The sequence below is a fragment of the Felis catus genome, chromosome B4, assembly GCF_018350175.1.
Source record: "Felis catus isolate Fca126 chromosome B4, F.catus_Fca126_mat1.0, whole genome shotgun sequence".
Taxonomy (NCBI): Eukaryota; Metazoa; Chordata; class Mammalia; order Carnivora; family Felidae; genus Felis; species Felis catus.
The window spans coordinates 28,226,619-28,240,092 of NC_058374.1; the positions used below are offsets into that span (position 1 = coordinate 28,226,619).

General features: G+C 47.3%; 1 protein-coding gene across 27 annotated transcripts in view; it reads left to right on the forward strand.

Annotated features, from left to right (window-relative positions):
* The window catches only part of SVIL (supervillin), a 234,045-nt gene that overhangs the window by 167,901 nt on the left and 52,670 nt on the right, over window positions 1–13,474 (forward strand). For 16 of the 27 annotated variants that reach the window (XM_045061074.1, XM_045061078.1, XM_045061072.1 and 13 more), the window contains 9 exons: window positions 643–1,539; window positions 1,945–2,115; window positions 2,814–2,848; window positions 3,415–3,476; window positions 3,776–3,915; window positions 5,754–5,849; window positions 7,572–7,815; window positions 8,275–8,848; window positions 9,688–9,913. In XM_045061074.1, the coding sequence (XP_044917009.1) occupies window positions 643–1,539; window positions 1,945–2,115; window positions 2,814–2,848; window positions 3,415–3,476; window positions 3,776–3,915; window positions 5,754–5,849; window positions 7,572–7,815; window positions 8,275–8,848; window positions 9,688–9,913 (2,445 nt within the window). The remainder of the gene's footprint in view (window positions 1–642; window positions 1,540–1,944; window positions 2,116–2,813; window positions 2,849–3,414; window positions 3,477–3,775; window positions 3,916–5,753; window positions 5,850–7,571; window positions 7,816–8,274; window positions 8,849–9,687; window positions 9,914–13,474) is intronic. The other 11 variants (XM_045061081.1, XM_045061082.1, XM_045061083.1 and 8 more) reach the window with 6 other exon arrangements.

Here is a 13,474-nt window from a genome sequence, read left to right on the forward strand (position 1 = left end):
GTAATGCTGGTAGTAATAACGTGAATGCATATAGTCTGCCTTGCATGAAAAAGCTTGCGAATGTTTAGTTGAGCTCTTGAAAGGGTGACTGTTTGTTGTAGCTTGAGCTCAATTAAAAAAAAATAATCATCACGAATGCTCTTACGTTTCCAGGAGACAGTGAAATTGCATTTGGTCAATAGGTATATGTCTACCTGGAACCACCCCCCCCCGCCCGCCCCCCCCCCCCCCCCGCAGTCCATACACAAGGCCCATACATGTGGAGAGTTTACTGATTCCCAGCACCAGCCTCAGTATGCCCTCATGCATACTGGTGGTGTATACTAACGGATTTTCCTGTGGCTTCTGGTCATTCATGTAGTCAGAAGGCATCCATTCTCACCCAGGATGGCATCTGACCCCCTGTCAGCTTTCTAGAGGGCAGAGTTAGTTTTTGCACCATGCTGGCATTTGGAAACCCGACTCAAACTCGTTCGTCTGGCAGGTGGTAGGTTTCTGACATTAACCACCAGAAATGCATTGTCACGGTGGCTCTGTCTCTGGGCGGCTTTCCGTTCACGGGCCAGCTATGATCCGCGCATGCTTTCTTCCCGTTGAGCCGTTACTGTACTTTGCAACTTAAATCCTTTTTCTTTCTTAAAGAGTTAAGGTTAGAGAAAAATTGGTGAAAGAGGAGAGTGCTCGCAACAGCCCTGAACTCGCCTCAGAGCCCTTGACTCAGAGGAGACAGCAGCCAGTGCCTGTCCAGTGCTTGTCTTTTCAGTCAGAAAATTCGGCCTTTGATAGGGTCTCGAGCAGGGCAGCCAGCTCCGCACGACAGCCCATCCGCGGCTACGTCCAGCCGGCAGACCCGGTTCACACGGCCACGCTGGTGACCTCAGAGATCCCAGAAAATGTATCTGAATGCAGCTGGGGAGCGTCAGCCACCCAGAGTGTCAGGAAGCCTCCCAGCTTGAAGGTTCTAGAAAGTGAGAGGAGGGAGACTCCAGTTCTTCATATTTGTGAATCAAAAGCAGAGGAGGATGTGCTCTTCACCGAAGCCCTCGAGGAAAGCAGGGACACGCTTTTGGCTCTGGAGGATCACGGGCTTGCCAGAAGCCGCGAAGAACCCTCTGGAAGCGACGACTTCGGCAAGCCCGCGGTTAGCACTGCCACCTTCGAACTTCGGAAGGAACCGGAAAGTCCGTCACACCCACCTCACACTCAGCAACAACCCGCCGAGAGGATGGTCAGACAGGAAGTGGTCCTGTATGTTCAGAGCGAGCCTGTGTCCCAAGATGCCAGGGCGACGGGCCACAAAAAGGAAGCATTTACCAAGAAGCGCAAGGTCCTCACCCGCTCCCTGTCTGACTACACGGGCCCCCCTCAGCTGCAGGCCCTGAAATGTAAGGACCCCGCTTCAAAGCAAGAGCACGAGTCACAGACTTCCAAAGCCGAAGGACCCCCCACGGAAGTTGGCGTGCTGGACACAAAGGTCTCTGTCGCCCAGCTCCGAAATGCGTTTCTGGAATCTGTCAATGCCAGCAAGAAACGCGAACTGTAGGTGATGTTTCAAACGTCCTCCTGATGTGTCACTTGCACGTCCTTGGCAGATTTATTCACTTCTCAACTTGTGTGGTGTCCTGCGTTGGGTCACGTTAGCTTAGCTCACCAGTGTGCAGGGCAGACTATACAGGAAATGGCTCAAAAACTACCATTCTGCTTCTGCCTACTAATGGGGAGCTGCATTATTGGGTTGCTGGAATGTTCCACCTCCTTTCCATGCATGGTCGGGGCATGCAGTGGGATTTGGTGGTGTCTGGGCCTTGCCTCACTGAGATGCATAAACCTTTGCTTTATTCTCTCTCTCTCTCTCTCTCTCTCTCTCTCTCTCTCTCTCTCTCTCTCTCTCTCTCTCTGTCTCTCGTTTCCCTTCTGTATCCTCCCTCCCAATGATTCTAAAAGCCAATCCCGGGTTGAGAGGTCAGCCGAAGGAGTTGGCTTGCCTACCGGTGTGGAACGGGAGAGAGGGTCCCGGAAACCAAGACGCTATTTTTCTCCTGGTGAAAGTAGAAAGACTTCCGAGAGATTTAGAACTCAACCTATAACCTCAGCAGAACGAAAGGAATCAGATAGGTAGGCATGCGTACGTGTAGTTCTACAGTCTAGGAACGTAAAAGCCCTCTTACGGGATTTTTACCACAGTGATGGTCCTGGTGCTGTGTCAATGGATCTGATGATTCCGTAATTCTTCCACCTAATCCATAAGAGATATTTATACATGTATTTTTAAAGAATGCTTCCTGGGAGAACAGTATCACAATTAACCGTTTTACACCACATTTAGATGGTAAGAAGTGAGACACGTTATTTTTCTTCATTTAATGTTTTTCGTTTCTTAATGCCCTTGTTAGAGTAGAATCCGCAGTGAGTGTCCACTGACTTTTCCAGGGCAAGTAAATAGGGGTTTTATATTCATCTTATAAATGTCTGTCTACTTGTCGTGTTGAGTTTTATACGACCGTATGCTTGCGCGTAGAAATGGTAAGGTTTGTTTAAACAGTGATCAGTCGTGTTTAAGTTACACTCCGTTTTGGTTTGCCTCCACACGGTGTACACCTGGCTGGGTTGTGTGCACACGAACTCCACCGTGTCCATTAACAACTGTCCCTGTGTGTTCACAACGAGACTTGCTGGCAGGATGATACTCTTTAAGAGAGTGTGATTGAATTTTTACTTTTGTTTTTACTTTTAATCTGATGCTTTTTTTATTTGGATCTTCTATTCCCACCAGCTAACTTCTTGTCATTCTTATTTGCTAATGTCTTTCCCAGGTCTGCGTCCCATTCAGAATTGCCAACTGCTGAGGGCAAGTATCTGTTTTCCTTTTACCGCTTCTCTATCGTCTCACCCCGACCAGGTTTACGTAAGATTTCACTTTTTTTGAGAGGATGAGATTATGGAGCCTGCCGATTTCTTTTCTGTAGGTTTTCTTTCTGTGAAAATATTAAAACCTAGCTGAGATTCTCGGATGAGCTTTCCCTCATTTTTGAGAGAGAACTGTGGAATGTATAATACTGACACGGCTGTTTGGCTAAAGAAGCAGCTTTTTGTTTATTTCTTGTTACTATTTAACAATGAAGATGAGAATTCCCTTTCGCAAAAAATCTATTCTCAAACCTCAATTGTTCCAATATTAGACTAGAAAATTCCTGTCCGGACGGAGTTTTGTCTGGTTAAGCGCAGTGGAAATTAGCACCTTTTCACTGAGCAGAGGGATGAGATCCCTCCGAGGGGAAAATACTACCAAGTGTAATTTGGGGTACGTCCATTCTTCTCTTCCAAGGGTTTCCAAGTCAGCCTTGGGAAACTTTTCAGAGATTTCACCTCCATTTTTCTCACGATGTTCGGTGTTTATTTTGTGGCCTTTTGCAGATGAAGAAAAGGTAGACGAACGAGCCAAGCTGAGTGTTGCTGCCAAGAGGCTGCTTTTCAGGGTAAGGTGCGCCGAGTGCTTGAAGAGAAGCTGTCACCCCGCTCCCCCTGTTCCCTGCGTGGCCCCTGGCTCCCATCTCGCCCTGGCCCGTGCGCCCCCCCACCGCCTGAGCCCCCGGCTGATGTGACCACCAGCCGACACCGCAGGGGTGTGGACTTCTGAGAATGCTGCCTGCCTCCCAGGTGGTCCCTCCCAGAGGGCCCTCCCAGGGGTCCTGTAGGGGGACAGAACAGAGACGCTCTGTGGCCCCCGCGCCCTTCGCCCACATTTATAAGGATTCCACATTGTTTCTGATCTTAGGAAATGGAGAAATCATTTGATGAGAAAAACGTTCCAAAGAGACGCTCCAGAAACCCAGCCGTGGAGCAAAGGCTGCGGCGGCTGCAGGACAGATCCCACACCCAGCCCGTCACCACCGAGGAAGTGGCCATCGCAGCCACGTAAGTCCCCCTTGTGACCTCTTGGCCTTGGGAGAAATGTCTTCTTGAAGGAAAAAAAAAAAAGATTTAGAGGCTTGTAATAAAGTGATCAGGAGATGGTTTAGTGAGAAGCCAACAGAGAAGTTGGTACTTGGGTATCTCCCTTACTGTGGTCTCTATGAACTTTGTAATGGGGTGTGTTGCCTGCTGTATCTCCTAGAAAAACCTAGAGAGGAACTTAAAATTGTTGTTCATCTGTGCATTTTGGAATCATTTTACAATGGAAAATTTAAAACAGATTTATTTTTTTTAAGTTGTTATTTATTGATTTAGAGAGAGAGTGCAAGCTGGGAAGAGGCAGAGAGAGAGAGAGAGAGAGAGAGAGAGAGAGAGAGAGAGAGAATACCAAGCAGGCTCTGTGCTGTCAGCACAGAGCCTGACATGGGGCTTGAGCCCACGAACCATGAGATCATGACCTGAGCCAAGATCAAGAGTGAGACGCATAACCGACTGAGCCCCCAGAGTGCCCCTAAAACATGAGATTTATACAGTGAACCCCCCACGTACTCACCACCCTGTTTCAACAGTCGGCAGCCGGCCAGTCATGCTCTACCGACATCCTACTCCCTTATCCTCTCCTCCTGCATCGTTTTCAGGCAAACCCCAGATACCGTTTCGTCCATCAGCATTTCAGCCGATATCCCAAAAAGATAAGGGTTCTTTTTGTTTGTTTTTAAATAATCACCAAAACCCCCAAAATATGACTCGGAAGTTTGATGACTTTCTGTACATGAGCAACATGTTCCTATATGTTCAGAATGGATTTCCCAAAGTAATTCAGAGATCATTGCTTCCATCAAGTGAGAACTTTTATCAGTGTTTTAAAAATTGCTTTTGTGCTTCCCCTGGACACACACACACACACACACACACACACACACACACACACTGTTCCTGAAGAAAGGAAGTTCATCTCCTTCAGGGCATGGCCATCCCACGAGGCATCTGTAGCAGCCCACATCTGTGTACCTGCTGTTTGATCACTTCTTACCCAGCTGTTCCTCAGCCTCCTGGTGTATTTGTGGATGAGCACTTCATGCATTCATTAGGAACTCACGGCAGCTCGGCTTTTCCTTTTTTTTTTTTTTTAATGTTTATTTTTGAGGCAGAGAGAGAGACAGCGCATGAGTAGGGGAGGGGCAGAGAGAGCGAGACACAGAATCTGAAGCAGGCTCCAGGCTCTGAGCTGTCAGCGCAGAGCCCGACACGGGGCTCGAACTCACAGAAGTGAACTCATGACCTGAGTGGAAGTCAGACGCTTAACCGACTGAGCCACCCTGGTTCCCCATCTTTTTTTTCATGTTTGAGTGGCTGTTGTAGACTAAGAAGCAACTACCTGTGGGAGTAAAACAGTAAACATAAACCAAAATTACCACCTGGTAAGGGCCCCGAATCTACTTCGATGTGCTTTATAGATCATATGAGTACACTGATTTTTTACAAAATGGATTGAGAACAGCATTCCGAAACGCGGGCATTATCTACTGATTTGCTGGTGTCGATATCAGCTTTCCCTTAAGTTATTTTAAAAATCAGGGCATTTATTCTGAAGATAGGGTGGATCCTTTCCAAACTTTCAAAACCTAATCGTACGCCGTTTACTTTGCGTAGCCTGTTTCTTATTTCCTAAGTCTGTAATTGCTCTTCCTGTTCTTTTGTAATTTGCCCCCGAACACTTAGCAAATAATTGCGTGAAAATATTGATTTGCTGTTTCTGAATTTAAAACTGTGTTTTCCTTTAATGCTTCTTTTCTTCTCTCTCCTGACGAACGTTCCTTCTTTGGCAATTGCTTTTAAAGTGAACCTATCCCTGCTTCGTGCTCTGTGACCACCCACCCCGTAATGGCAAGACTTCCTAGTCCCACTGTAGCTAAGAGCCCTGTGTCGCCTGCCAGGTACTGGACAGAAGTAGCTGCATGCAGCCTGAGGGCAAAGGTCCTAGACAGCAGATGCATCTCATGCTCTGAATGCCTGTCATGTGTTTGAGAAACGAGTCAGAGCGACGAGTTGCTCTGGGAATGGGTGGCAGTTTGTTTTGTCATAGTGCAAGACTCCGCTAACTCCGTGTAGGCCTGCATGAGAAACCATTTCGCCTACCTGCTTACATTGTGTGTCGGAACTAGGATCGCACTAACTCACTTACCCGCTTGTTTTGTTTCTGTTTTTCATGATCGTGGTAATCCCTGTGAGATTTCATTCTTCTAAAATACTAGCACTTAATGAAGATTAATAGGCAAATGGGGAGTTAACATGAATGTTGAAATTCCAGTAATACCCCGGTTTTTTAAAAACGCCTGTCATCGTAAAGACATGCTAAAAACAATCCTATAAATTTCTAACGTATAGAGAGACAAGGCCATGACATTTTGGGATTGGGACAATAATAATTCATAGTGTCTGCGCTTAGATGTTTTACTACTAAGTTTTCAGTTGTGGTGTTTTGAAAGTATGTCCTTACGGCATGTAAATATCCGCTCTGTTTTACTGTGAGGGACCAAATCACAACGGCTGAAAGTAAGGTTAGAAGAAGTCACGTGGCAGTACAGATACACGTGTGGCACCACCCAGAAGCAGGGGTCTCTTTGGCGAAGTAGGTGACCATTGCTCTCCTTGATCTGCATTACCATCCGTTATACCCTGGAACACTGACCCTGCTCTCGGGTCTGGGACAGCTTGTGAATTGGTGATTTAATTGGAGTGCAGACAGGATATACTGTTCACTGGGCTTGGGAATTGGATTTGCCAGTGACATAAACATACATTGTCATAAACCTTCTAGGATCCACAGCGACCAGGTAACGGGAAGCCTTCTCCTCCACCTGAAAGTTGGAGGAACTTATCAGCACCTAATTTCCTTCACTTTTCCAAGTTACTGGTAGAAAGTTATGAGAGAAAATGCTATATGGAAGGAGTGAAAGGACTCTTTAAAATCGAACCATTTGTGTTTAGCTAGTGAAAATCAAAACTCTTGTTTTAAGTTTATTTTTCATTTTTGAGAGAGAGAGAGAGCGGGAGCAGGGGAGGGGCAGAGAGAAAGGGAGGGAGCATCTCAAGCAGGCTCTGTCAGCACAGAGCCCGACGAGGTGCTCTCTCTCACAAACTGTGAGGTCGTGACCTGAGCCGAAATCAAGAATCAGATGCCCAACCAACTGAGCCACCAAAACCAAAACCCTTTGTTACAGATATGTTGTTGGCCGAATGACTGTATTATTTCCTAATTCTATAACATGAAAAGAATACCTCTGAACCACATACTTAGATAATGTCTAAATATGCCATCGGTAATGCCTTGGGACTCCCTTTAGCCTTACTTATTGATACTAACGATACACGTCCCTCTAAGATAAGGCATATCCAAACTGACTTCAGTTCCTTAAAGAGAAAATTCACTTTGTAGAAATAATTCAGAGCTAACGACCTGCTCTTTGTGAGATTGGTAATGCTAGCCGTGGTCTTCTTAACAGCTAAACGGTGCCCACCCCTGTCTTAAATTTCTGTAGGGAGAAGTCAGCCCTGTTCAAAATTAAGTGACGCTGGGAAGAAAGTTAATATTCACAATTTAGCAGTGGGCTTTTGTTGGTTTTTCTCTGTGTCACCGACTTTTTTATCCCTTTCAGACTACAGGCATCTGCTCACCACAAGGCTTTAGCCAGAGACCAGGCAAACGAGGGCAGAGATTCTACCGAGCAAGGTGAACCTGACTCCTCCACTCTAAGCTTAGCAGAGAAGTTGGCCTTGTTTAACAAGTTGTCCCAGCCGGTCTCAAAAGCTATTTCTACCCGAAACAGAATAGACATGAGACAGAGGAGAATGAACGCTCGCTATCAAACTCAGCCAGTCACGCTTGGAGAGGTAGAGCAGGTGGGTACGCTGTGATCTGGTTCCTCTGCGGGAGGGGGGAGGGGGGCTGCGGTTCTTAAAACATAGGAACACAGTGTTGCTCCTAGGTTAGGGGTATAATGAAGGCGATCTACCTGTAAACTATGTTACCTGTAAGCAACTAGGTAAGAACTTCTTTCCTAAGAGAGCTAGCCATGCCAAGTACATTTCTCTTTTTCTGTTTTCCTAATTTGCTTGCCGAAAGCAGCTGGAGTGAGTCCTTCCTGGAGAGAAAAAATAGGATTCACAGTCTGCTTTTCACCCAGATGATTTTGATTAATGAGATGCATTACATAAAATATGGCTAGGGTTGGCTTCCCGCTAAGATAAGCAGTGAAACGGCACCACATGTGGTATTTCAGTCTATGCCAATCCATAAACTGGGATTTGTATACACAGCTTTTTGAATCAGCTTTTTGCATCTTAACTGTGTCCTCGCAGGTGCAAAGTGGAAAGCTCATTCCTTTCTCACCGACTGTTAACACCTCTGTGTCCACCGTGGCGTCTACAGTCCCTCCGATGTACGCTGGGGATCTTCGGCCAAAGCCATCTGTGGACGACATCCCAGGTGCCACTGACTATAGACTTCCGTCCTCAATAGAAAATTCAGAATCTCCGGTTAGAAGCATTCTGAAGTCCCAAGCCTGGCAGCCTTCCGCAGAGGGTAGTGGGAGCAGAGGAATGTTGAGAGAGTTTGGAGAGACAGAAAGCAAGAGAGTCTTGACAGGTGGAGATGGTGGCAAAGCGTACAGGTCCTGTGAGGAAGCAGAGCCATCGTGCCCCACCCTTAACAGAGTCTGGGAAGGAGACAGCCATAAGGAACCCAAGGATGCTGTTCCGAGAAGGGGAAGCCTGGAACTAGCTCATCCCCCCGTGGGCCACCTTGGTGACGAACTGAAGGAATTTTCCATGGCTAAAAGCATCGTACAGGGGAGCCCAGACTTGAGGGACAGGCAGCCCTTTGAAGAGAAGGTCGGCGTGGAGAATGTCCCAAGAAGGAAGTTTTCACTAAGAGGTACGTTACTGCTCCTAAAGTTTTGAAAACCAACTGGGTTTTTGGTGCCTGTTTTGGCGTCTGCTTGGTTGCCTGTGTCTGTGATTATTTTTAACTCAAGTAGGAAGACAGTTTGTAACTAGTGTTGGTTACAAATCAGGGGTGAATCCTCCTCTCCCCACATCTCCCTTTCGCATGAATCTGACCTGGATGAATCAATTTTTCAGCAATAAAAATACCTGGAGCTCTTTCATACATCCTGACAAGGATTCTTGATGACTTTGGGCACATTAACTCACAGAACAGCCTTGTGACCTGCTGGCCCTGACAGTCCCTTTTATGAGTTGATGACCCCAAAAGGGCTAGGTAAGCACAGGGAATAAGGGCTTGAACCCAGGACTGTGGATTTCCAGACTCTTTCTACAGTCCCGTTATGCCGACTAGGAAGCTCTGTTGCTGGTGGCTTTAGTCCTTCTTTTGCGCTTCCATAAAATGATAGCGTGTAAGTTACAGTGCTGGTTTTGGTTTGTGATTATAGCCATTTGAAACAGAGAAAGTATTGCTTTGGAGGAGGAGAAACGTTTTGTAGCGTGTACTTAAAGCTAACATCCTGTGTCTTGCACATAGGAAAAGACACACAGTCACAAAACCATTTGCTGTGTGCAGTAACCCACTGGGCAGTTTGGTTTCCTCCCAGAGTGTAGCCTGCTATACAGATTTGCATAAATCCGAGTGGATTGGGTCACCCCCCTGCGCCCACGGATTGGATTGAACTCCCGGTGCGGGACCGCAGAGGGTGAACAGCTGGAAGAATGTCTGCCTGGAGGAGTGAGTGCTGACTTTGCTCCTCTCCTCCCCAGCGGCTGACTTCGGGGAGCCCGCTTCCGAGCAGACGGGCACAGCTGCCGGGAAAACTGGTGCTCAGGCTGCAACCCCCGTGTCCCGGAAGCAGCAAGAGCCTTCCGAGCAAGCACTGGAGAGGTACTCCAAGAGTCCGGGTGCGATGTTTGCTGCCGGAGAGATCAAAGCGCCAGCCGTGGAGGGCATCCTCGACTCAGCCAGCAAAACCATGTCAATTAAAGAAAGGTAATACGATTTGATGATTGGGAAGTGATTCTGTGGGGGAGGAGCTGGCCGTTTGCTCGTAGAAAAAGATCTGAGTGATGGGCAGGGGTGACGTCGCAAGCCTGGATGCTCAGGGGTGGTAGTGCCCGAGGAGCGCCAGTTCCAGACTCAGATGAGGAAACACAGACATCTGCTTGCATCATTTGTTTGCAGTTCCGTTTGTTTCTTGTTTTTTTGGTTTGCTTTTTTTTTTTTTTTTCTCCATATGAAATTCTTGGACTAGCCAGCGACGGCAGCAGAGATCTTGGCTCTTTTCCCGTCAGACACGTGGCTTCAAATTGAATGCACCCATGCTTTGTGACTATTTGTCTGTGTAAAGCATATGTAGACAGAACGAAGGTAAATCCATATTCGATCTTTGGGATTCGAATCCGAGTTTTGTTTATTCTACAGAAAGTGAAACGGGTGACTTTGCTGAAGTGCGTTTAGAAATTTTGTATCAGGTAATAGCGGTGAAAGATTACATGTGAGTGTCGGGTAACACCGTAGCCTCATTTTATTCAAAAGAAGAGTGGAGGATAGAAAGGCTGGCTTTAAATAGGACAGATACAGGGAACCCGAGCTGAATATTTCAGGTCGCATTTTCCTCGTTAACCATTAGCCACCGTGGAATTAAGCAGCAAAAGACGTAATTGTGACAGGAAGACCAACCAGCAGAACCTTCTCTGCGCTTCTCCAATGTGACCGGCACAACCCGCCATGCCCACCCAGACCCCTCCTCAGCACCTCCCACCACTCAGAAGTTCTCTTGCGCTGTCCGACGGTGGCCGCTCTTATTTTTCTGGATGCGTTTGGCACTGCCTAAGACTATCTATCAAACCAGGATGAATACTCTGGCTTCTCTTCAGATCGTACAAATCTTTCGCCTTCTGTATCAAGCCAGGCTGAGAATTGTTCGTTCTGTTTTTCAAGCCGAGTTTTTTGAGCATCACTCACAAAAAGCTAGGCAGATGGAGCCTTTCTCAACGGACAAATTAGTAAGGTTGTTAAATCTTACTTTGGCCTTTACCTGTTTAAAATTCACAGTAGATGCGGGCGCCTGGGTGGCTCAGCCAGGTAAGCATCCAACCTTCGGTTTCGGCTAGGGTCATCATCTCAGTTTGTGAGTTCGAGCCCCACGTCAGGCTGTGCTTGGGATCCTCTCTCTCCCTCTCTCTCTGCCTCTACCCCCTTCGCGCATGCATGCGCTCTCTCTCTCTCTCTCTGTCATAATAATAAATAAAACTTAGAAAAAAGATTCACAGTTACATGAGACTGCTAGACCAAGACTTAGATGAAGAACTGATGGGGTCAGCTAAGTGAGAGGGACGTCTTGAATCAGGGAAGCTGTCTGGCCTGTGCTTGTGTGAAGTCCTCCTCCTCTGAAACCTGGCCTAGAGAGACTTTGATCCCAGAGATCCTCCTCTTGATAATCAGCTGGGTGAGAAGGAGGGGACATCATTTACGGGAATTAATGAGAAATATCACTCACCCACAAGTTCTGGCGTTTTATACCTCAGAAAATATCTCTGGAATAAAATCCCAGCGAAACATACCATTATGCTCCCATTTTTCACAGAGGCTCGTAAAGTAGATTCCGCATTTCTGGTGGGGACTTAGGACTTTCGATGTCGTTTCGTGTCTATCCACTATGCAGTAATTCTTGATTGACCTGCCCATTTTTAGTCAATCTGAGTTTATCTGCTTTCTGAAAGCAGTTTTAATCTTTTTTTTTATTTTGTTTAATGTTTATTCATTTTTTGATAGACAGAATGTGAGTGGGGGAGGGGCAGAGAGGGAGACCCAGAATCCAAAGCAGGCCCCAGGCTCCAAACTGACAGCCCAGAGCCCGACGCGGGGCTCGAACCCACGGACCGTGAGCTCACGACCTGAGCTGAAGTCAGACGCTTAACTGACTGAGCCACCCAGGCGCCCCTGAAAGCAGTTTTAATCTTAATGTAGAGTTCTCGTTTGTAGAAAACATGAGAGACTGTAAAGGCACAGTTGCTTAACCACCCGGACCTCACGGATGTCCAAGTTCAAGAATGGCTGTGAGGTTTCTGTGACCTCCCTGGAAGTGGGTTCAAAACCAGCTGTTGATCACAGGCACCATCTGGCTAGTGGGACACAGAACTTCTCAGTCTCCAGGGACTCCTGACCCCGATCTGTTGAGAACCATGATAGTAAAGAATACTTTTGCTCTTCGGTTTTTTTTAAATAACTGTTTAAAAAAAGGATGAGGGGACACTTTATTAGCAGCAATGCTTGTCACAAATTATGCTAACACAAAATATATTGCCAGTGATCCTTTCCCCCTTATCTTGATAGTACTTTCATTTGTACTTTGCTGAAAAAGCAAACCTGTGTATCTTTATAATTCATCTGTGATCGTTTTTCCCTAAGTGGGGCTCTGATCGCTCCCTTCTGTTAAGAAAGAAGAAAGAATGAGGCTTGACCCATTTAAAATAAGAATGCTTTTTATATATTATGTGAGTGTCCCTTTTTCTTTTGTGAGGTGACACATAAAATAGAATTTTTTTTAAGTTTATTTATGTGTTTTGAGAGAGGGGGAGGGAGAGGGAAAGAGAGGGAGAGACGGAATCCCAAGCAGGATCCACACCATCAGCGCAGAGCCCAACGCGGGCCTCAAACCCACAAACCGTGAGGTCATGACCTGAGCTGAGATCAAGAGTCAGATGCTTGGGGAGCCTGGGTGGGTCAGTCGGTTAGGCGTCCGACTTTGGCTCAGGTCATGATCTCACGGTCTGTGAGCTCGAGCCCCGCATCGGGCTCTGTGCTGGTAGCTCAGAGCCTGGAGCCTGCTTCGGATTCTGTGTCTCCCTCTCTCTCTGCCCCTCCCCCATTCATGCTCTGTCTCTCTCTGTCTCAAAAATAAATAAAACATTAAAAAAAAATTTAAAAAGTCAGATGCTTAACCGACTGAGCCACGCAGGCGCCCCTAAATGGAACTTTTAACCCTTACTGTAATTTCTTCTGACTGCCTCATTTTGCCAAAGGAGGGGTTTGGCTCCCAGGGCCACCAGGGCCCACGTGGGGAACTGACTGGCGCAGGCAGTGGTCCCCACCTTCCCCGTGGTAGGCGGGGTGACACTGCCGTGCGCTCACGCTGGCCTGCAGGCAGCTAACGTGTGTGGTCTCGCTAGGAAATTGACTGGAGGACACCAGTGCTAGCCGGACATCAGGGTCAGCAAGATTTGCCCCCCTCCTGTGTTAATTTTCTCAATGCACGTGTTCTCGTGGCTCATTTCCAGTTTCACACTCCCATTTCCGACTCTTAAGAAGTAGAGACTGGACTTTGCAGAGTTCCTTTACCGCTTCTGCGAAAAAGCTGCAGCCCCGAGGACGCAGTTCTGGCCTCCTCCGCCTTGTGAATCGTCTCCTTTCTGCTCGGGACGGGGGCGTGCTGAGCCTCCGGTCTGAGGAGCACCCGGGGCCATGTGCTGTCCTCTGCATTTTTCATGCACTAACTACCTCATTAGTGCTGAAGGCAGCCCTAGCAGGGAGCCAGCGTTATCCCCACTT